This window comes from Pipistrellus hanaki, assembly GCF_964339955.1.
Source record: "Pipistrellus hanaki genome assembly, chromosome: 7".
Taxonomy (NCBI): Eukaryota; Metazoa; Chordata; class Mammalia; order Chiroptera; family Vespertilionidae; genus Pipistrellus; species Pipistrellus hanaki.
Window position 1 is genome coordinate 12,365,131 of NC_140509.1, and position 22,112 is coordinate 12,387,242.

At 57.6% G+C, this 22,112-nt stretch overlaps 2 protein-coding genes across 7 annotated transcripts; both read right to left on the reverse strand.

Moving 5' to 3' along the window:
* Positions 1 to 1,723: 1,723 nt before the first annotated feature.
* On the reverse strand, positions 1,724 to 17,754 carry CUL7 (cullin 7). Of its 6 annotated transcripts, XM_084890335.1 has the most exons (26): positions 17,372 to 17,753; positions 16,000 to 16,580; positions 15,181 to 15,332; positions 14,325 to 14,825; positions 13,726 to 13,855; positions 13,431 to 13,627; positions 12,948 to 13,176; positions 11,672 to 11,909; positions 11,482 to 11,587; positions 9,873 to 10,100; positions 9,524 to 9,614; positions 9,253 to 9,424; positions 8,977 to 9,082; positions 8,595 to 8,690; positions 8,258 to 8,433; positions 7,803 to 7,936; positions 7,292 to 7,459; positions 6,922 to 7,028; positions 6,642 to 6,824; positions 4,471 to 4,631; positions 4,096 to 4,312; positions 3,711 to 3,978; positions 2,873 to 3,018; positions 2,604 to 2,730; positions 2,318 to 2,523; positions 1,724 to 2,112 (listed from the first exon to the last, which is right to left on the reverse strand). In XM_084890335.1, exons 2-26 carry the CDS (start codon positions 16,577 to 16,579, stop codon positions 1,789 to 1,791), a joined length of 5,043 nt encoding a protein of 1,680 aa, XP_084746461.1. In that variant the 5' UTR covers position 16,580; positions 17,372 to 17,753; the 3' UTR covers positions 1,724 to 1,788. The 6 variants fall into 6 exon arrangements, with proteins under 6 accessions (XP_084746461.1, XP_084746457.1, XP_084746460.1 ...); XM_084890331.1 differs by having other exon boundaries at positions 3,711 to 4,312; XM_084890334.1 differs by having other exon boundaries at positions 16,000 to 17,753.
* Positions 17,755 to 18,015: 261 nt separating this feature from the next.
* On the reverse strand, positions 18,016 to 22,017 carry MRPL2 (mitochondrial ribosomal protein L2). The gene is made up of 7 exons (XM_084890358.1): positions 21,815 to 22,017; positions 20,305 to 20,470; positions 19,636 to 19,777; positions 19,411 to 19,526; positions 19,228 to 19,338; positions 18,609 to 18,682; positions 18,016 to 18,262 (listed from the first exon to the last, which is right to left on the reverse strand). Exons 1-7 carry the CDS (start codon positions 21,908 to 21,910, stop codon positions 18,050 to 18,052), a joined length of 918 nt encoding a protein of 305 aa, XP_084746484.1. The 5' UTR covers positions 21,911 to 22,017; the 3' UTR covers positions 18,016 to 18,049.
* Positions 22,018 to 22,112: the final 95 nt, after the last annotated feature.

The following is a 22,112-nucleotide window of genomic DNA, read 5'->3' on the forward strand; positions in this document are numbered from 1 at the left end:
TCCCTAGTCCCACAGTCAAAGGCAACCAATCAGAACATTATGCTGAGTGAAATAAGCCAGTCAATGAAAGAAAAATACCACATGATCTCACTCATTTAAGGATAATAAAGAAAATTATAAACTGATGAACAAAAAGATAGATACAGAGGCAGTAAAGCATCAAACAGAATGTCAAATTATAGCGGGAAGGTTAGGGAGAGGTGGGGGAGATAAGACTTGTATGCATGCACATAAGCATAACCAATCGACGCAAAACTCTGGGGGGTGAGGGCATATATGGGAGTAGGGTGGGGGGGCAATGATAAGATATGTACACATATATTAATACCTTAATAAAAATAAATAAATAAAAATAAAAATAGCAAAGTAAATTAAAATAAATAAATAAAATGTGATACCTTAATCAATAAATAAAAATTTAAAAAGGCAACCAATCACTGTTTCCATCTCCCCATCCCTCCCTTCTGCTCTCTCTTTAAAAAAATCACTGGAGAAAATATCCTCTGGTGAGGATTAACCACACACACACACACACACACACACACTGGGCATGGCCTGGGCCAATAGAAGAGAGTAGGCCGTGATCTCTGGCTCAGAGGTGGAGGCTCCCCGGTGAGAACCGCAGCCCCAGAGTGCCCTGGGCCCCGGCAGCCCCAGCCTGCTGCTGCCTGCCACCCTCTGCCTTATGAGCAGGCAGACCAACAGGCCACCGACAGCACCTTGCAGCCACCCTACTGCAGGCCCAGGCAAGGCCAGGCCCGCCGGGCCCACCTGCTTGGCCCTCTGGTTTGTTGCCTCATCCTAGGCACCCTGGCTCTGAAACCCTGACCTCTTTTCCCTGACAGATTCTATTCCAAATCTCAGCCCTGGCACTGGGCACCAGTCCTCTCTGTCTGGCCTCTGTGCCCTCTCTCACCACCTGACTCACCCCTTCACCAGCCGCCTTCCTTCTGAAGCTTTCTCCTCATCATTTCTTGGCTGCGAGAACCATGAACTCTGGGTGCCTGGGATATTCCACCCTCCTCCCCTAATGCCCCTGCCAAGAGGCAGGGCTCCAGCCCTGGCACCGGGGCCCGTAGCCTCACCTGCCCTCCCTCCGTGTGAGTGGTGCCAGGGCAGCAATCACAGCAGCACAGGCCTGCCTACTGGGCAGGGGCCTAGCTCTGGTGACCGTGGGCAGCTCTGTGCGGCGACGAAGAGTTCACGGGAGCTGCATCCGGACAGGCACACCTTCCGGCTCTGGGGTGCCCGCAAGGGCCTTTCACCTCACCTTCCCGCTGTCAGCCTTACCTGGGGAAGGTGCACGCACTGCCGGGTGTGGTGGCTAAACCTTTTGGCAAAACCTTTACCGTGTCAAATGCTCCCATGCCCAGTGCTCGTGAGAATGCCACAGTGACTGGTCCAATTCCACAGGGAAAATGGAGCCCCGCTTGAGAATCTGCCCAAGCTACATGCCGTCCAGCGTGCGGCACAGCGGGCCTGAGCCTGCAGCCTGCAGGTGAGAGCACTTCTGACTGCACACCCTCTGAGCGGGGGTGGCGATCCATCCCTGCCCACTCAATCCCCTGCGGAGGGGCGGGTGCTAGGTCGCACCTGACTCCCTGCAGGATTCTCCCCAGGCCGTCCCCTCACCCTGGTGACTCCTGGGCGGCACGAGACAGCCTCGGAGCCAGAGGACCCTTCCTCCCCTTGATCCCCAGCAGTCACCACACGGGCCACGCACGCCAGCTCCTGCACTTTATTTCTGCGGGAAGCCGGGCCTGCCTCGCCCGGGTCCCATCTGCAGGGCTACCGGAAGGTGGAGAAGCTCTGGGTGACGGAGCAGGAGGCGTAGGGCACCCCTCGCGATCGAATCTGCAGGGTGTGGAAGGTGAGGGGGGGGTTGGGGCCTGAGGCGCCCGGGTTCAGGGACTGGGTGTGGGGCTCCGTCACCGTCACGGGGACAGCGTAGGACAGCACCTGGGGCCGGTCGTCACGGCGTCGCACCGTGCCCTTGCCCAGGAGGTGCAGGATGCAGGAGAGGACGTCGGTGCTGCTGCAGGCAGACCCCCTCCCCAGGCCGCTGACCAGACCCGTGGGAGGACATGGGCCCTTCTGCCAAGCTTCCAGCACCTGGTATGGAGGAGGGAGGGGGACCGCAGGTCAGACACCCAGCTCACCAAGTCTAGCTTCCACTCCCAGCACGAGCTGCCAGGGCCACAAGCTCCAAGGGCACCAGGTGCTCCCCAACCTCAGCCCTCACAGGACCGCCTCCCTCTGTGAACTACTCCCCCTCCCCCCGCCCCACGGCTCCATCCCCGCTGCCCACCCCGCCTACCAGGCACACAAGCTGGCCAATGTGCAGCCCCTCGTCCCCGTGGGCCTTGAGGATTCGGACGATGAGGCAGGTCAGAAGGTTCCGCCTCTTCTCCAGGTTCCGGCCCTCTTCATCCTCAGCTTTCAGGTACGTCTGAGGTGGGAGGAGCCACACGCTGCCCCTCCTCGGCCTGGGCTCCTCGCTGTCCTCTCGAACCATGAGCACACCTGAAACGAGCGGTAGTCACTCGGGAGGTGGCCCACGGCCAGGCCGTCCTGGCTCAGGCCCCTCTGCCCCAAGCACATACCTCCTGGGACGTCCTTTTGCTCGTGAAGGTCCAGGGGGCCCCGTGAGGAGGTGAGAAGCCCAACGGCCTGATTGAGGATGTCTGCAGAGAGCCCCGAGAGGGCCTGCAGGCTCTCCACGGAGACCGCCTGGAGAGGGGGAGGGAACACTCAGGCTCCCTCACGGGGTGGAGCAGAGAGGTGGAGGGGAGCAGGATGGGAGTCAAAGTTTGGGGGGCGGAAATGAGAGATGAGGGGAGAGAGCAGGGAGGAGGAGCGACAGCAGGGCCACCTTCAGGTCGTTGAGATACAGCAGCAGCCACATCTGCACGGTGGACACATGCAGGGTCTGGTCCCCAAACTGCACCTCGGCCCGGCCCAGCCACGTCCACTGCAGCCGCCTCTGCGGGCCCTGCTCCAGGGCTGGGGAGCTCTGACCTGAGAAGCATCAGGGAGGGGGAGGGAGTCGGCACACCGCTGGTTAAGCTCCGGCCCTGATAATGGCAGAGCGTGTGGCCCAGCATTTGTGGACGCTGGTTCCTGACCTGAGCCTTCCGGAGCTCAGCCTCCTGTGCTTCCCCCAGGGGAGCTCAGGCACCGGGGAGCCCACCGCGTGCCTAGCCCGTGCCAGGCAGGCTCTGATCAGCGCCTTCAAGGAGTCCCATTTTGTGGACAAAACCACCAAGTAAAGAAGCGCAGGGGCTCTCATCACCTGGAATCCCCCTGAGACAGAGGACGACGTCTCCCTGGTTAGTCTGGGACCCCCTGAAGGTAGGTCCGAGTCTCCGCCCCCTCCCGTGTCACTGCCCAGCCCAGGGTCAGCCCCAGTGGGAGCTGAGGTACAGTGACTGACCTACCCCTGAGGGAGAGAGAGAGCCTTCTGGTGGCCTCAGGGCCCCCTGCCTCCTTCCTCCTCACCTCCCACTAAAAGAGCTGGGTCTTATGCTAAGAAGGCAATCGTTTGGCAATCTAATGCCTGATTGCCCCACCCCCTCCCCCAAACCTAAGCTCCTGCCCTTTCTTCTCAAGTCTCCCCCATGAAGCCTCCCGACCCCAGGCTCCTCCCCAGCATCCCATCTTCCCAGCGCCCCCCCCCCCCCCCCCCCCGTTTCCTTTGCTCTGCTCCTCACTCTTGTTGTAGAAGTTGGAGTATCGGTTCACGGTGCCCCTCAGGTAGGGGGGCAGGCAGGTCCTGGGGTTCAGCGTGTGGCAGATGGAGGCAATGGGCCAGCAGCGTGGTGCCAAGACCAGCACAGACACCTCCGGCATCGCCCCCTCATAATAGAGGTCGTCGCTCTCATCCTCGTCCTCATCTTCCTCCGTCACATCTGTAGCTGCCACGGCCCCGGCTTCCTTGGCGTCCTCTTCGCCCGCTCTCCCATGCTCCTTGCCGCTGGCCTCCTGGCCACCAGAAGAGGGAACACAGGGTTCCCAAAAGCCAGGGGCCTCCCCGGGTCTGCTCCATGCCGCTCTGCTCTCCGACCTCCCACCGGCTCCTCCCGCCTGGGCCCCCACCTGTATCTTCTTCTCTATGTCCTCCAGCTTCAGGAGTTCCTGATCAAGCCGCTGGAGCTGGAAGAGGTGGAACTGGCGCTGCAGCCGCTCGGAGGCGCCCAGGCTCCGCAGCATCTGCTGGGGGAGGCGGCTGGGGAAGCAGGAACCGATCTGCTCCAGCACGGCCCCCTCCAGCCAGTTGAAGCCCCGGCTCAGGAGACGGTCCGCCATGTAGTGCCTGCAGCACACACAGCCCAGGCCCGGCTCAGAGTGGGCACTCCCAGCCTCCGGCTCCAGGCCTCGGGCTGCCTGAACCCCAGGCTCCCAGGCCCACCAGCTGCCCCGGCCTCTGTCAGCCTGCCTCCCCCCACCCCCACTCCCGAGGCCCACACTCACTGGTAGTAATGCTCAAAGGTGGTGGCTATGTCCAGGCCGGAGAAGATCAGGACGGTTTCCAGGCAGTGCTGCAAGTGCGCCAGCATCTCCATCCCCCGGGCCCCGCCCATGCGGCTGCCCTGGATCCGCTGGTCGATGTGCCGGGCAAACTGCTCGCTCACCTGGGCGGGGGGAAGAGCCCGGAAAACCAGGATTGGGTCAGTGCGGTGGTCGGCAAACTCATCAGTCCACAGAGCGGCAAACTGCGGCTCGAGAGCTGCATGTGGCCTGAGAGCCGCGGTTTGCCGACCACTGATGGGTGGGAGCAGTGAGGAGGTCTGATGCAGTAGATATGAATGGCTCAAAGCTTCATAAATTGGTCAACACTTTCATAAAACTTCTTTTAAAAACACATTTTTATTGATTTCAGAGAGGGAGAGAGAGAGACAAAGAAACATCAATGATAAGAGAGAATCATTGATTGACTGCCTCCTGCACGCCCCCTACTGGGGATGGAGCTGGCAACCCAGGCATGTGCCCTGATAGAGAATTAAAGCGTGACCTTCTGGCTCATAGGTCAATGTTCAACCGCTGAGCTGGCTGGGCCATACAACTGCTTTATAAACTCATTAACAATTGGATTAATGAGAGGGAGGAGAGAGAGAGACATTGATGTGAGAGCGAAATATCAGCCGAAACCGGTTTGGCTCAGTGGTAGAGCGTCGGTCTGCGGACTGAAGGGTCCCGGGTTCGATTCAGGTCAAGGGCATGTGCCTTGGTTGCGGGCACATCCCCGGTAGGGGGTGTGCAAGAGGCAGCTGGTCGATGTTACTCTCTCATCGACATTTCTAGCTCTCTATCTCTCTCCCTTCCTCTCTGTAAAAAATCAATAAAATATATTTTAAAAAAAAGAAAAGAAAAGAAAAGAAATATCAATGGCCTGCCTCCTACATGCCCCCTACTGGGTAACGAGTCTGAAACCCAGGCGTGTGCCCTGAAGGGGAATCAAACTTGGCAACCTTTCTGTGCACAGGATAATGCCCAACCGAGCCACACTGGCCAGGGCTGGCTCCTCTAATTTCATATGAGGACGTAAGTTATAGGTACAAAAACGGTCACACTGCAGCACTGCTAACGAAACAGAACGGCCAAAGCCACGCAGGCAGCCGCTCCCTCACGCACCCACGGCACCATTCCCTGCTTACCGGAGAGCCGGTCACGTGTTAGTTTATCATCCGCTTAATCCCGGGTCCTCCCCGGGAGACTGTGCATTCTTTAGGGAATGGACTTGGTCTGTCTTCTTCAACTCTTATCACAGGGCCTGACACGTTTTAAGCGCTTGTTAAATATTTATGGGATGATGCGAATGCGGGAGTAAATTGTATTCCATCCATTACATGGAATTTAGGCACAAAGGAAAAATGAGTGCAAATGGCAACACTGGCCAAGGCTTTTAATGTAACGATGAAGGAAAGCAGGACATGGCATTTTAGGCCCTCAGGAGTGAACTGTTAAATCATGCATTCAAACGGGAGGAGGTCTATCAAGATGTATTAGGGCGGCATGCTGCGGGTCACTGTGTTTTTTTCTTTGAATTAAAAAACATAAAAGTTTATTGATTTTAGAGAGAAAGGGAGACAGGGAGAGAGACATCAGTGTGAGAGAGAAACATCGATCAGCTGCCTCCCCTATGGTCCTCGAAAGGAGATCAAACCGGAAACATAAGTATGTGCCCTGACAGGGAATGGAATCCTTGGCCTTTCAGTCTATGGGACGATGCTCCAACCAACTGAGCCACATTGGCCAGGGCTTTTCTTTGAGTTTTTGATAGCATGGATACATACGGACCCTGCAGACTGAAGGGTCCCGGGTTCAATTCCGGTCAGAGGCACATGCCTGGGTTGTGGGCTTGATCCCCACTGGGGGATGTGCAGGAGGCAGCTGATCGATGGTTTTCTCTCATCATTGAAGTTTCTTTTTCCCTCTCCCCCTCTCCCTTCCTCTCTGAAATCAATAAAGATATATTAAAAAAAAAAAAAAAAAAAAAAAAAAAAAAAAAAGCCTAAACAACAACAACATGGTTATGTCCCAATGCATGTTGCTTAGGGAATGGGAAGGGCAGGGCGCAGGGCGGGCCCCTGTGAGGAGGTGGGGAAGGGAGTTTTGGGAAGAGGCGAGGGCCGGAGGCTTACGTGGGCCGCTCGGAGAAAAGGCAGCTTCAGCAAGGCCCCCGCACAGCCGCTCTGCAGCGCCAGCAGGAAGGCTGCCCGCGGCCCGAACAGCTCGGAGCTGGACCTCTGCAGGCTGTGGAAGTGCTCGCAGAAGCGCGGCACAAAGTCCTCATCCTGCCAGTGTGAGGTCAGGAAACTGTTCACCTGGGGGAGGGGCAGCAGCGTGAGGAGGCACCCCAACACGCCACCCACCACAGCCGCTCCTCCCGCCCCCTCGCCCCCGCCCCGCCCACCAGCCCACCTGCTCCTCCACGGCTGCCGCCCAGCAGCCGGTCAGGTTTTTCGTGATGCTGGTGGGAAGGCCCGGGGCAGCCAGGGAGCCCCAGTCGTGGCTTCTGTTTCTGCCTTCTGTGGAGACAGGGAGGGGGAGGCACGGTGAGGCCAGCCCTTCAGCTCCTGGGTCCCCATTCAAGGCTGAGCCCAGGGGCCTTCCCTGACATGCTGCCCCCACAAAGGATGCTCCTGGCGGTGGGGGGTGACACACACTTGGAAGGTGAACAGGCTGAGCACACAGGGAGGGTTTGGGGGAGGGGGGACAAAAGCCATAGGTGAGGGGGTGCACACAAGGCAAAGCCCCCACCGAGCTCCCGCCTGCAACTCCTGGTACTCACTGGGCCGAGGAGCGGCCCCCGCACAGGGCTCCACGTGCACCAGCAGGTGGGTGAGGCGGCGCACCTTCGAGGAGAAGGCTGCCGCGCGGCTCTGAGGGTTGTGGGCAGCCTCCCGACACCCCAGGTACTGGTCCAGCAGCCAGCCCAGGGGGCTGGTGCCGTCCTCGTCTGCGGGGCAGAGAAAAGAAGCCACGCGGGCGTGTCTGCGGGCGGCGGGAGAGGCTGCGGGGCTGGTGCAGGGAGAAAGAGCCGGACAGAATGACCGGGGGAAGGGAGGAAGCAAGGCCCCCTCTGATCCTATGGGGTCGGCTGGCACCGAGAGACACGGGGAAGGAGGCGCCCCTGGGCTGTGAGAAGAGGGGCACAGGGCTTCCCTATCAACGCGCAGATCCCAAAAGGGCCAAGAGCGAACCCGGGAGGATCTAGCGTAGAGCATGAAGAGGCCAGTTTGTGGGGCCGACAACCGGATGGTAAAGGGTCAGGGGTCAGGGGTCAGGGGTCTGATGGTTACCGGGGGAGGTGATGTTCTGCACCAGGGGGCTGACCAGGGCCTCCCAGCAGGTCTTGCCCAGCGCTCGGGCGGCTTCGTGGTCAGGGAGGAAGCGATCAGCAAAGTTCTGCTCGTGGCGCAGAGCCCCGTTGAGCCTGGGGACGAGGAGGGAGGAGGGAGGTGTCGTATGTAAGGGGCCCCAGCGTCCTCCCAGACTAAGATTGCCAGTTGCCCCCAGCACCCAGCACCCAGTCCCCACGGGGTGCTTGACAACCCCCCACAGGCTGACGGGCACATTCCAGCCCCCGTGCAGCAGAGCAATCTCTTCTCGGTTCTTTCCTTCCCTCCTCAGACTGCACAGCGCTCCAGCCCCTCCCCACGCACACTACCTCTCTCCCTCCGCCCAGCGCCCGCGCCGCAGCCACCCGTCCCCTCTCACCTTCCGCACACACAGGCACACACACGCTCGCACACACCTGGAGCTCAGGTGCAGCAGGCGCTTGCGGTCCTCGGCGATGTCCTGACTCCAGGCCTGCGCCCGGACCAGGTAGAAGAGGCGCGTGTGGCGGCACAGCTGCTCCCGGAACACGGGCCAGAACGTGGGCTTGGGGCCCAGGACCTCCAGCCCCCGAATGCGCGTGTCGATGCCGCCCTGCAAGGCCCGCAGTCCCCTCAGGGTGGGCTGCCGTCAGCCACACCCTCAGGCCTCACGCCGGGAGCTGCCCACGGCCCCGGCTGGAGCTCTGGCCCAAGACCTGCATCAGCTGCAGGGCAAGAGCCGGGCCCCGGGGCCACGCCTCCGCCCCTGCCCACCTGCTGGCAGCGCTGTATGCGGATCTGGAGGATGGGCCAGAAGCGGCTGAGGTTCTCCAGGAGGACCACCCGGCGGGCGGAGGGCATCACATTGACCTGTAGGGGCAGGGGAGGCTGCCACCTCCATGAGGGATGAGCGTGCTGAGAGCACACAGTCTCTTCCCATCCCTCACAGTGTCCCTCCCTTCCCCGGACCAGGACGCGGGGGGCCCCGATGGAAGGGTGCTGATGCCACCCTCACTGCTCAGGGCCCGAGGCCATCACAGAGACACAGGGATAAAGGCCTCTGCTTTCTACGGGGCACAAGGCAGAGAGGAAGGTAGGGGTCTGGGCAGGAGGGCTGACCCTGTGAGGGGTGGCCCAGTGGCACCGGGGCCCCTACCGCGCTGAGCTCCGTGTTCAGAGCGCTGGTGCTGTCGCCCCCGAACACCACCACCCTGGCCGGCATGTAGCTCGAGTCCTCGCCGGCCACCAGCAGAGTCAGCTGCCTGGGAGCAGGGGAGGGGAACCGGTTGGAACTGGAACCAGTCATTTCCTTGTAGACAGAGCCACGGGGACCCTTCGGTCATGTTCACGGGGATGGTGCTTCCCCCCAAGACAAACACGGAAGCCGCGAGCAGGCGTAGGCGTGGCCACGCGTGTGCAGGGAGCCGGTTACCGGACGAGGACGCCCTGGCGCATGTGCACGGTGATGTGGTGGGAGCCGGTGCTGCCGCTGGACTCCCAGTAGGTCTTGGGGTTGCGGTCGGTCAGCTTGCTGGCCCAGAGAGGGTTGGAGGACACCTCCACCTTCTCCCAGCACCTGTCCTCCTTCACGTCCACACTGGAGCCTGGGGGCGGGGGAGGGGGTGGCGGTCACAGCCTGGCAGATGCGGAGGGAAAACAGTCGTAGGTACGGGGGCATGCGTGGCGTGGGGACGGGCACAGACCCTGGCACAGATATCGGAGGAACACGTCAAAGAAGGGGATGTTGATGGGTCGGTGGGCTCGTCTGTGGTCTTCGATCTGGCCCAGCACCATCTGCAGCCGGAGTGTCAGAGAGAGGGGGCACACGGAGCGGGAGGGACACGGAGAAACGAGGACCACGCATGGAGAAAGGCCCCGCAGCCGTGGGACTTGCTCCGTGACTTGGGCAGAGCAGGTCCACACGGGGCAGAACAAAGCCCCGGGTTCCCTAGACTCACCTTCCAGCTTCAGAAACAGCCCCTCCCCTCCACGGCTCGGGTGTCACGTTCTCACCATCTGTGAGCCCACAGGCTTCCCCTCCTTCCCGCTGACCTGGATACAGCCTCCCAGGATGTTGGTGGTGAGTTTCCTGTACAGGTGGGCCTGCTTCTCACACTTGAACACCATGTCCCGCAGCTCCTGGGCCTGATCCAGCTTCCCCAGGTGCTTCTCCAAGGCCTTGGAGAGGGCGTCTCGGGCTCCCAGCTGATTCAGCACCACGGCATGGTCCCTGCTCCCCGAGGCCAGGCGGTGCAGGAAGAGGACCAGCTCCTGGAGCACCTGGGTGTGGGCGGGTGAGTGAGTAAAGGGGACACGGCACAGCCCCGGGGGCGTCTGCCGCAGTGGTCACTGTACACCCACTGTGTGCTGGGTGCTGGGGCTCCTGCAGGGAACAAGGCAGAGTGAGGAAGTGAAATGCAGGATGGGGCAGACGCGAGGGCTGGGTGGAGTGAGAGAACCAAAGACAAACTGAAATGGAAAAGCCAGGAGGTGCTCTGCCCCCACCCCTGGCGTTCTCAGCTCCTGACTACGTTTGCAGCAGGTGCAGAGAGCACCACAGCGTGTTCTTTTCAGGCCCTAAGCAGACACCTGTCGGCAGGGAGGGGGCCCAGAGGGACCAGTGTGTGTGTGCGTGCGCACACAGAGAGTCCACCCGCCAAGGTGTATGCTGCTGACACCCACTGCCACCAAGACCCTCATTCTTTTTTTTCTTCTTCTTTTTTTTAATTTTTTAATTGATTTTTTTACAGAGAGGAAGAGAGAGGGATAGAGAGTTAGAAACATCGATGAGAGAGAAACATCAACCAGCTGCCTCCTGCACAGGCCCTAATGGGGATGTGCTTGCAACCCAGGTACATGACCTTGAACGGAATCGAACCTGGGACCTTTCAGTCCTCAGGCTGACGCTTTATCCACTGAGCCAAACCGGTTTCGGCAGGACCCTCGTTCTCTGGCCCTTCGCAAGCCTCTGTGCCCAGGGTGTCTTTGTGGCAGGAGACTCTGGGATGTGATGGTCTCCTCCGTCCCCTTTACCCACTGAGGCTCTTAATGTCATATGGACAGACCCTCTTGTGTAAAAAAGGAGCTGGCAAATCAGATCACGCATTGGGGTTTGTTCATATTTGCATACGGAAACACAGGGGGGATATATGAGGGGCTCTTGGGGGACACTGGGAAAACAGGGATCGGGTGGGAGTGAGAGTTCAGTATATAGCTTATTATATCGTTTTGATCTGTGAATCTTGTGAATATATTACACCTTTAAAGAAATAAAATTCAGCCAAAACCGGTTTGGCTCAGTGGATAGAGCATCGGCCAGCGGACTGAAAGGTCCCAGATTCGATTCCGGTCAAGGGCATGTACGTTGATTGCAGGCACATCCCTGGTAGGGGGTGTGCAGGAGGCAGCCGATTGATGTTTCTCTCCCATCGATGTTTCTAGCTTTCTATCCCTCTCCCTTCCTCTCTGTAAAAAAATCAATAAAATATATTTAGAAAAAAGAAAGAGAATTCAATTTTAAACCCAAACCCAAACCAAGGGCACAGTGCTCCACTGTGTCCTTCAGAGCCCCACCCAGGAGGTCTGCCTCCTCAGAGGCTGCCTTGTGTCCGTCCGTCCTCTGCCTTCAGCATCCCCCCAGGGCAGGGCAGGGCAGGGGTACCTCTCGGTCAGTGTCCGGGGACCGCAGGCAGGCCACGCAGGCATCCATGGCCTCATGCCAGGGGAGCAGCAGCGCGTCAGGGAAGTCCACCAGCCGCCTCAGGACTCTGGGGAGCAGGGGTGCGGGGAGAGATATGCAGCGAGTCTCAGAGACCCCTCTGACCCCCCTCCCCCACCTATAACCACATCACCTCAGAACGGCCAGGTGCAGGGCCCTGTTGGCCGCTGGAGTGTCCAGGCTCTGCATCAGCACCAGGAAGGGCTGGGGCTGCTGCCGCAGCAGCAGCAGCAGCGACTTGACCTCGCTCTCCGGGGTCCCCTCCGCGCTGAGGGCCTGCTCCAGGTCCAGGACGATTTTCCCGGCGGGCCCATAGCCCTCCACCAGACGCCGCAGGGGGCTGCAGGGGGGCTGCGGCAGGGCGTCTTTTTCTGCAGGACGAGGGAAGTCACAGGGTTGGCCAGCGTCAGTGTTGTGAAGGATCAGAAAAGGACCAATTCCTAACTCTCAATCTCGTTTCCTAATTTCTTTTAGAAATGTTTTTTATTCGCATTGTCCCTTTGGTGTTAAGGTCTCATAACATCTCACAATGTACTTATGACAGCTTCATGACAAATCTTATATTTTAGGCCCTTAAAATGGCAAAGGAGCTTCCCATTCACATAGAGCAGAGCACTTCCCTATATCTAAAAGCAGGTAACAGCCAAAACCGGTTTGGCTCAGTGGATAGAGCGTTAGCCTGCGGACTGAAAGGTCCCGGGTTCGATTCCAGTCAAGGGCATGTACCTTGGTTGCGGGCACATCCCCAGTGGGGGGTGCTCAAGAGGCAGCTGATCGATGATTCTCATCAATGTTTCTAACTATCTATCTCTCTCTCTTCCTCTCTGTAAAAAATCAATAAAATATATTTTTTATTTTAAAAATAAATAAATAAATAAATAAAATAATAAAAGCAGGTAACAGCCGAAACCGGTTTGGCTCAGTGGATAGAGCGTCAGTCTGTGGACTGAAAGGTCCCAGGTTCAATTGCGGTCAAGGGCATGTACCTTGGTTGTGGGCACATCCCTGGTAGGGGGTGTGCGGGAGGCAGCTGGTCGATGTTTCTCTCTCATCGATGTTTTTGGCTTTCTATCCCTCTCTTTTCCTCTCTGTAGAAAATCAATAAAACATATTTTAAAAATAAATATAAAAAAATAAAAGCAGGTAACAGTTTTTCTCTACACTAGGAAAAATGTGGAGGGTGGGCTTTTCCAGGCTTTAAACTCTTTCAACTTCACAACTTTACATCCCCCTTCATTCTATGGAGGGCGCACAACGCCTGCTTCTCTTATTTGCTGCTCATCTCTTAAGTTTCAGCTTCCCCCTCGGTGCCACCTCTCCCGGGACAGGATCGCACAAAACTCAGCACCGACGTCTCCGGGGCTCAGGCCCGCCTGGAGGCCACTCTGCCTGTCTGTCTGGTGCCGCACCTTCCACGCTGGCTGCATCTGCTGGTTCCTGAGGCTGGGCCTGGGCTTCCAGCAGGGATGGGTAAGCCGGCTGCCCTGCCGGGGCCTCGGGCACATATTTCCTGTAGACACGGCAGTTGAGCAGGTCCCTGAGCGCGCTGTCATCCAGGCGCTCTGGCAGAGCCAGCAGCAGGTCCTGGGCCAGCTCCACGGGCACGGCCAGCTCAGCCAGGATCTCGTCATCCAGGACCTGCCATCGGGAGAAGCTCTCACTGCGGGCAGCCCTGCTAGCACAGAGGCTCGGGGGGCGGGTAGGGGCGGGGGTCTCCGCATTGCTTTTCCCATGCTGAACCTGTCACAGCTGGCAGCTGGCATCTCCCATACGACTCGCCAACGCGTCCGCACATTTTGGATGCCTCCCCTGCAGCCCCTTCCACCGTCCACCTCCATGTCCCCTCGGAGCCCTCCCACAGCCCGGGGCAGCCCTCCAGCTTTGAGGTCTACCTCCCCATCGAGGTTCTCCTGGAGGATCTGGAGAACCTCCTGGTGGTCGGGTCCGTCCAGCTTCTTGATGAAGAAGAGGAGCTCCCACCACTCGGCCTGGGTCAGGTGCTCGCTCTCTCCCGCGTCCTCATCCTCCGGCGGCACGTAGGGCACGGCACAGAGCTCCGCCATGGGCTTCCAGCGGCAGGAGGGCAGGGCTGCGGGAGCGGGGCACAGGGCGCGAGGATCGCCGCCCGTCCAGCCAGACCACTGCTCCCGCGCTCAAAGCTTACTCCGGCTCACTCTCTGGGCTCACCTCCACCCCGGGCGCCACTGCCCGCTGCCCCCCGGTACTCATCGGCCTCAGCCACGTCTTCCTCAAAGCCCAGAATCTCCAGCATGTGCCAGTGTACCCAATAGGTGTAGCCAGTCGATTCCCACAGCACCTGGAAGAACACGGGGAAAGAGGAGAAAGGGGGACAGAAAGCTCACTGAACGGCTGGCTGTGGCCGGATGATGAGGACCCTCAGGTGACCCCTGGCCAAAACACTGGCACATGGAGAGCGTGGACACAGCCTTCCGTACTGGCACTGGCCCTGCCTCTCCTCTCATCCGAACTTGATGGCTTATGCCCCTATTCTTCCTCTCGTCCTCAACTACCCTGGCTCCCGGGCCCTTTGGGGAAGTCTGGCTGTATCAGTTACCTTCCCGGGAGTCTTCCTGACCTCAGAGGCCTCTAAACCCGGATTTTCCCAGCCTTCCAAATGGCCCCTTCTCAATAGACCCCACTCTGACCATTTCAATTCCCTCATGGGTTTTCTCCTTGGGTGGCCTGCCAGCCTCCTGCACGAAGGCCCCAGCTTTGCGCCACCCAATAGGATGCCCATGAGTGTCCCCCGCCACACACTTACCCACCTGCACAGGGGGTATGCCGTTGTTGCTCTGCTGGAACTTGCCCTCTTCCCCAGCACTGACATCCTCGAAATCATCCAGCATCCGCACCCGCATCCCCGGCTGCAGGGTATCCCGCACATACAAGGCATAGGTGTTGCCGCTTGCGAACTCAGAGCGAGGGCGAAACCGCGTTGGCCTCCTGAGGGAGGCCCGGGCCTGGGCGGGCGGCAGCCCTAGGCCAGCATCTGCCGGCTGGGGCTGGAAGATGGAACCGAAGGACCGAGCCAAGGGCCCCTGTCTGCTGGAGGCCCAGTCCCAGCGCATGGCCTGCACCAGCTCTGAGATCAGGGTGCCCATGGCCATGCTGAAGTCCAACTCCAGCCGACCCCGCTCCCTGCTCAGCTCCTCAGGAGCAGAGCTGTTCCGGGCTCCTGGTTCTGCAGTGCTGTCATTCAGCTGGTCCAGGAGGGAGGTGACATGCAGATAGCGCTTCACCAGGGAGAAGAGCAGCCTTCCTGGGATCTGTAGGACACAATCTTTGGCTCTGTCCACTCAGTCCCAGCTTTAGCCCCTCCCTCCACACCATCCTCTAGGCAGGGGTCGGCAAACTCATTAGTCAACAGGGCCCAATATCAACAGGACAACGATTCAAATTTCTTTTGAGGGTCCAATTTCTTAAACTTAAACTTCTCCTAACACCACTTCTTCAAAATAGACTCGCCCAGGCCGTGGTATTTTGAGGAAGAGCCACACTCACGAGGACAAAGAGCCGCACGTGGCTCACGAGCCGCAGTTTGTCGACCACAGCTCTATGGACAGGTATAAAGTCCTGGCTGCTAGACCTTCATAGCTCCACCCCCAATGCCCCTGACAATACCTGTGGCAGCTGAATGCCCTCGAAAGACATGGGGTGTTCGGAGAGTGTGGCCTGTGCAAACAGAGCCAGCAGGGCGCAGCGGCTGTCAAAATCCAGGTGTTTCTCAATGGCCTCTTGCTGGCTCAGGGACAGGAGAATCTGGGTCCGGGTGCCTGTAACCCACACCCCAATCAGTAACTGCTCCCTAACCTTAACTTTCCCAGGCATCTCTCCTGGACCTCCTATGTCCAATCCTTTTTCCACCATACACTAGGAATGACATGATTTGCCTTTTCATATGATATATATGAATGAATACACACACACACACACACACACACACACACATCCTGCAAGTCTAAAGTCTGGCCCTGGCTGCTTTGGCTCAGTGGATCAAGCATCGGCCTGCAGACTGAAGGGTCCTGGGTTCAATTCCCAGTCAGGGCACATGCCTAGATTGTAGGCTCAATCCCCAGTAGGGGGCATACAGGAGGCAGCCAATCAATGATTCTCTCTCATCATTGATGCTTCTATCTCTCTCCCCCTCTCCCTTCCTCTCTGAAAACCAATAAAAATATATTTAAAAAAAAAAAAAAAAAAAAAAGAGTCTAAAGTCTGAACTTCCTTTGCCTAGGCAGCCAATTCATATGAGGTTCTTGGGGACTCAGTCTTTCCTCTTTCTGTAGAGGTGCCCCCACCCACCACCCCACCCCCTCTTCTTCCAACTATGAGAGAAGTGCAACAGGTCATTTCTGTAGTGATGAGGTCAGAGGCCCCTGAGCGGCCCTAAGCTGACCCAGCCGTTCTCCTGCTCTCCCTTCCTCCCCACACTGCTCTCACCGGCATCGTGGCAGGCCAGGGCTTGGATCATCCGGCCCGAGCTCCAGCGCATCTGATAATCCGGGCTACTCAGCATGTGCAGGAGCAGATCCATGACCCGTGGGTCTTCGAAGACCCCAGTGAGGGGCTCGATGCTGGCATAGGCGCTGAGCACGTGGACGGTGTGAAGCAGAGGAGTGGGAGGGGCGGTGCCACCGCAGTCCTCCAGCTGCCGAAGGGCCCTCTCAATCAGGGACTTCACATCGGTTTCCATCTCCTCCAGCACAGTCTTGTCCAGGGCCCCAGCCTCCCGCGCAGCCTCCCGGGAAGGCCAGACAACTTGGCCGTCCTTGCCCAGCATCTTGTGGCAGTTGGCGTAGATCTCGTCACTGGACATCCACAGCAGGATGTGCTCCGCCTTGCAGTCCACCTGACTGGAGCCCCCTTCCGCATCCTCCGCACGCCGGAGGACCAGCCAGCGCATCTGGTACTCTGGGTGCCCATCGTGGCCCAATCGCTGGCGGATCAGCTCGTCAGGATAGGCATGCAAGCCGGGCCCCAGGGGCACTCTGAATTCCCTGTAGCGGAGTTCCCCCACCATCCTGGCACCGGGGACAAACGAGAAAAAGAGAATAGGCCCGCGAGAGTGAGAAGAGAGGTCAGAAAATCAAGGATGTCCAGAAGGGACGCAAAAGTGGCACCAGCTGTTGGGCCGGGTGGGTAAAGGCGGGGCCAGGCTTAAGCAGAGGAATACTGGGGCGTTTGTTGTGAGAAAACACAAAATGTGGGGGCTAAAAGGGAGGGGCCTAAGGCCCTGCAGCCTGGAGTGGGTAGAGCATTGGGAAGGGGAGTGGGGGCTGAGCAACCTTAGAGTCACAGGGGAACCCTAGGGTCCTGGGACAGGTGGAGGCAGCGCTGGGAAGGGGGTCTGTGCAGCCCATAGGGCTGTGTTGGGGAGTGGGGCTGGGGAGCGACACTGAGTGTGTATGAGGAGCAGTGCTGGCTCTGATGCTGGAAGCACAGGAGTGTGAGTGAGTCGCAGAGGAAAGAGAACTGGTGGTGGAGGAGGGTGCAAGGCGGGAGGGCTGGGAGGAGGCCCGGTGGGCTGCAGGCACCGATTACTGCAGGCATCGGAGCAGCAAGGCCCGCGGGGGCAACAAGGCCCAGGACAAGGTGGGGAGGAGGCCGTGTGCGTGAGGGGCGCGGGACTTGGGAGGACCGGGTGGCAGACCTGAGCGGGGGAGGAGCTGGGAGGTGGCAGCCGACAAGGAGGGGTGGGTGGCTGGGCAGCATAAACCAGAATCCCGGGCCGGTGTGGAGAGCAAGGCCCGGTGGGCTGGGCGCGGGGGCAAACCCGGGGCGGGGCGCGGGGCCGCGGCGGGGCTCTGGCCACCTCAGCAGCGGATGGAGCTCCGGGTGAGGCCCGTTCGCTGAGCTAGGGACGCGCCGGCGATGGCGATGGCGGCCACGTTGGCTGGCAGAGATGTGGGCCCCCGAAGGGGGTCGAGATGGAGAGCGGGAGGGGGCGTGCCCCGCAGCACGGCGTCAGGCAGGGGCGGGGCGTGGGGACCGAGCCGCGGCTGTCACCCCGCCAGGTCTGCAGCCCCAGGGGCGGGGCGGGTCCCCGCCGGGTGCCACCCGCCCAGCTGGGGGCTCTGCCACCCGCCCGGGCCTCGGCTCCTTTCCTGCACCAGCGGAGAGCTAGGGGCCCCGGGAGAGCGCGGGGGCGGGGCCGCGGCTGCCACCTCAGCGGAGCTGCACCTCCTTCTCTGCCGGCCACCCTTTTCTCTTCCTTTCGCCCTTCCTCCTGCCACCGGAAGTACCTTCCCCGTTTCCCCAAGTCCTAACAGAGTAAGGCCTTGGAGGTCATTTATCACCCCCTCCTCCATTGCCTAGGAAGGAACCAAGAAGGGGGCGGCTGGAAGCTAGGAGGTCGCAGCTGCAGTCTTTGCCCTATATTGCCCTTCCCTTTCTCCCCCAAACACGTTTGCTCTGTCCAATATGTGCCATCTCCCCTCACAAAACAGAAACGACGGATAAAAATGGGCGTCATTTTATTAGTCTGGAGATATCAGTTCTGGGCAGCAGCTGAGGGCAGCTTCACATAACTCTTCATTGGGGGCAGCGGCCGGATCTTCCTGCCAGCCCAGCCCCCCTTTCGCTGCCATCGCCCGCTGTTAGGCCTCTTGCCCAGCCAGCGGTTCCGCCCAGCCTTGCCAATGACCCGTTTGTTATGATCAACGTTGGATACTCGGCCTACTGTCGCTATGCACGTTTCCAGCACCTGACAGAGAAAGTAGAGGGAAGAGAGAGTATTGTGGGGGGCAAGAGTCTGACCATGTTGAGGGCAGGACTCTTGGGAAGGTCCTTCGATGAGAAGGGAGAGGACAGGGGAGCAGCACAGCATCACTGAACCTGAGTGCAGGTCCTACAGGAGTTGAAAACAAAAGACACTGTTCTCTGTGCCATCGTGGTGCCAACCTGACTGGGTATTCCCTCATGCAGCCCAAAGGGCAGCCCCAGCTCAGGGCAGTGCCTGACATAAAACACCTGGGAGCCATGTGGGCCAGGAAAGGTGCATTCCAAAAATTCCTCCTTTGCTGATCCCTCCCACCTGAACCCCCACACACCTGCATCTGCCTCTTAGAAGGCAGCTGGATGATGGCTGTCCCGTTCACCTTTCGCAGCAGCACACCGCACGTCCCTGCGGAAGGGAGAAGCAGCTTTGCCACCCTCCACAGAGGAGGGGGTGAGGGGCAGGCTTATAGGGGCCACACCCCTTTAGGAGCATATAAACTGGAGCAGGATGCATGCAGTGTTTTAGGTCAAATCATAAGCACTTCTTCATCCTCGTTTTCCTTGTTTGTCCTTCTTTTCCTCTGCCGATGGACCCAATGTGGGTCTTCGTTTCAGAGAATTGTGACCTTGGGTACCACCTGGTCTTCCAAATTATAAGACCCGTCCCGCCAAAACCGGTTTAGCTCAATGGATAGAGCGTCGGCTTGGGGACTGAAGAGACCCGGGTTCGATTCCGGTCAGGGGCATGTACCTTGGTTGCGGGCATATCCCCGGTAGGGGGTGTGCAAGAGGCAACTGATTGATGACTCTCTCTCATCGATGTTTCTAACTCTCTCTCTCCCTTCCTCTCTGTACAAAATCAATAAAATATATTAAAAAAGAAAAAAGAAAAAAGAAAAAAAAAAGACCCGTCCCTTCCACCCTCCCCCTCCCAAGCAGCTTTCTTCATACCTGCGGCTCGGATATACTGGGCCCCCCGGCCTGGCTCACTCTCCACACTGTTGACGAGGGTCCCCACGGGCAAGGCCCCAAGAGGATGTGCATCCCCTTCCCGAGGAGCAACTGAAAGACAGAATCTCATCAGCCACAGAATGCAGCCTCCCAGCCCACACACACCCGGGGACCCCCTCTCACCTGCCATGCGGCCTATGCGGTCAGAATTAAGGATTATATCTCCAGCCTTCATGTTTTCCGTGGCAACGATCCAGCGTTTCCGGTTGCCCCCAGCAACCAGAGCTATGTCTGCTGACCTGTTCAGGGTGAGTGACAGATGAGCAGACCATCCAGGCAGCCCCACGTTTCTGAAAAGCCACAGAGTAGTCATTCAGTCGTGCCATCATCACCCCACATCCCACTTGCCTACAGGGATCATAGCGGACGATGATGACCTTCTCCTCAAAGGGTCCTGGCTTGGTTTCCTGCTCCGGCCGGAACCGGAGAAAGTCAATCATGCGATAACGCTGCTTGTGACCCCCACCAATGCCATGCACTCGGATCCGGCCTATGGTCAGGACAGGGAGGGGACAGAATCCACGTCAGAATAACAGGCCTGTCCTAGGCAGAGAGCAGTGTTTCTAAACGTTATGAGTCAAGCAGAAAATCATTAAAAATGTCACAGCACAATGGGATAAGTGGGGATGAGGAAACATATGGACCTTGGTAAAATGTAATTATGTGATAATTAAAATTGTATAAAACTTCCAGATAGATTCTCTATAAATTACTAAATTCAGTAAGTTTATTGAAAGCCATTATCAATTTCAACTGTTATCAATTTTTTAATGGATATCAAGAAAAATGTCATGAAACTTGCTCAGTTTTCTTCAATTATTTAGATTGTCTTTAGGTGCACAGACCACCTGCCTGCTGCTTTGTATTCTACTCTTGTTCTTATACTCATCCTACATGGAGAAGAAATCCAATAAGTGTGTTTTAATGGTATTCCTCTGCCTGCACCAACATACAGAACGAGAGTCCTACCATGTTTTTTCCCCTTTATTGTTTAGGTCCTCTTGCCCGTGCTCCCACCTGTGTGGTCTCGGCCTCCAGATTTCCTCTTTTTCAGTGGGGCAGTGGTATACGTGGTATGACTTTTCCAGGACACAAACTTGGCACTAAGGGCCACAGAGGTGAGGAATGGGCGGCAGGGGAGCAACACCGAGGCAGAGGGCAGCCGGAGAGCATTGTTTGTCACCTGGAGATAAACATAAACCTCTTTCACTGGAAAGCTAACTGAAGGAGAAGCATCATGGACCCAAGAGAGAAGGTAGAGACCAAGCTTAGCTTGTAGTCCACTTCCTACTGGAAGTGTCCTGGATCAGCTGTCTAAAAACTACCCTTCACAACTTGTACAAATAACAGTGTGGAATGTTTACCCAGGTGTATGTGCATTGATTACCTCTCCTCACTCCATCCTTTTCCCTTTGAAGTATATCTATAATGAATTGTTCTCCCCTTGTTGTGTTTCCTAATTCTGGCTCAATTCTCCTTCTCTAGGAAACTTTTCCCTCCCTAAACAACTCCGTTTTCCAGAGCTGGTAACTTCCACATCCATGTACCACCCATCAGCACCAATGCCTTTTGCCCATTTGCATTGTTTCTGGGAGTTTTTCAGATACAAATGGAAGGTCGGGATCATTTCTGTCTTGTTCCCTCTTGTATTCCCAGAACTTCACAGAGTAGGTTTTGAATTTTAAGTATGCATCTGCTGCCTAGCTGGTGTAGCTCAGTGCATTGAGCGTCATTCCATGGACCAAGAGGCTCCGGATTCAATTCCCAGTTAGGGCCACATGCCTGGGTTGTGGGCTCCATCCCTAGTAATGGGCGTGCAGGAGGCAGCTGATCAATGTCTCTCTCATTGGTGTTTCTATCTCCCTTTCTTTCCTTCCTCTCTATCTAAAAATCAACAAAACATAATCTTTTTAAAAAAAGGTATGCATCTGCCAAACTCTACCAACAGCCCGAGGTCCAGAGCGAGACTTTCAACTTTCCTTTCCTGACTCATGAATTGCCCACTAGGAACCTGAAGCCCTTATTCTTGGTATCTCATTCTGCATTCTCTAATCTCATCCTTAATGGTTATGATATCATAACCATTGCATAATCTCTGGCTTTGAAGCCAGTCTGACTAGCTCAAATGGTTGGTGCGTGACCTTAAACTACTCATCAGTTTTCTCTCATGAGAATATATATAGGTATAACTACCTTACAGAGTGATCTGAAAAGAGTTCACTTATTTAAAACCTCTATTACTTATGTCTGGCTTATGATAGGCACTCAATAATTATGCCAATTACTATAGAGACTTGTACAACCGGCTATTCGTCAAGCACTTTCACCTCCAATAACTCGTCTGAGGAATCCATCGATCCTGTGAGACAGCAACACTTATGGAGAACACTGAGGGTTAGAGTGACTTATCCAAGGTCACGGGCCAGCGTGACTAAAGACCAGACTCGCATCCCCGCCTCCCATCCCTGGGTGTCCCCTTTCCGGCGGCCCGAACGGAAACAGCCTCGTACCCGGGTAAGTTGGTTACCTGGGCGGCTGGGAGCATACTCGGGCCAGTGGCGGCGACAGCCGGGGGCACCAGGCTCAGAGAGCCCAGAGCACGGGTCAGTACCCGCAGAGCCATGAGTGTAGCCAGGCACCGCCGGGCTCAGCACGCCACCATTCCCTTCAGCCGGGCGGCTGGCGCTTCGAGATGACGCTCAGGATTCCCTGCGCCGTCGCTCCCTCATGACGTAAAAGGGGCGGAAGGGGAACCGGAGAGCCAGCTGTGCGTACACGCCTCCGCTCCTGCATGCGCGTCCTCAGAGCCAATCCTCGGGCGGCTC

Coding starts and splice junctions, on each gene's coding strand:
- CUL7 (XM_084890331.1), bottom strand. CDS start 16,579: ATGGTGGGGGAACTCCGCTACAGGGAATTCAGAGTGCCCCTGGGGCCC. Junction 13,177..13,430: donor AGGAGAACCTCGATGGGGAG/GTAGACCTCAAA, acceptor TCCCGATGGCAG/GTCCTGGATGACGAGATCCT. Junction 9,425..9,523: donor CCTCCGATATCTGTGCCAGG/GTCTGTGCCCGT, acceptor CCCCGCCCCCAG/GCTCCAGTGTGGACGTGAAG.
- MRPL2 (XM_084890358.1), bottom strand. CDS start 21,910: ATGGCTCTGCGGGTACTGACCCGTGCTCTGGGCTCTCTGAGCCTGGTG. Junction 20,471..21,814: donor GTATGCTCCCAGCCGCCCAG/GTAACCAACTTA, acceptor GTTTATCTCCAG/GTGACAAACAATGCTCTCCG. Junction 18,683..19,227: donor CCAGTATATCCGAGCCGCAG/GTATGAAGAAAG, acceptor TCCCTTCCGCAG/GGACGTGCGGTGTGCTGCTG.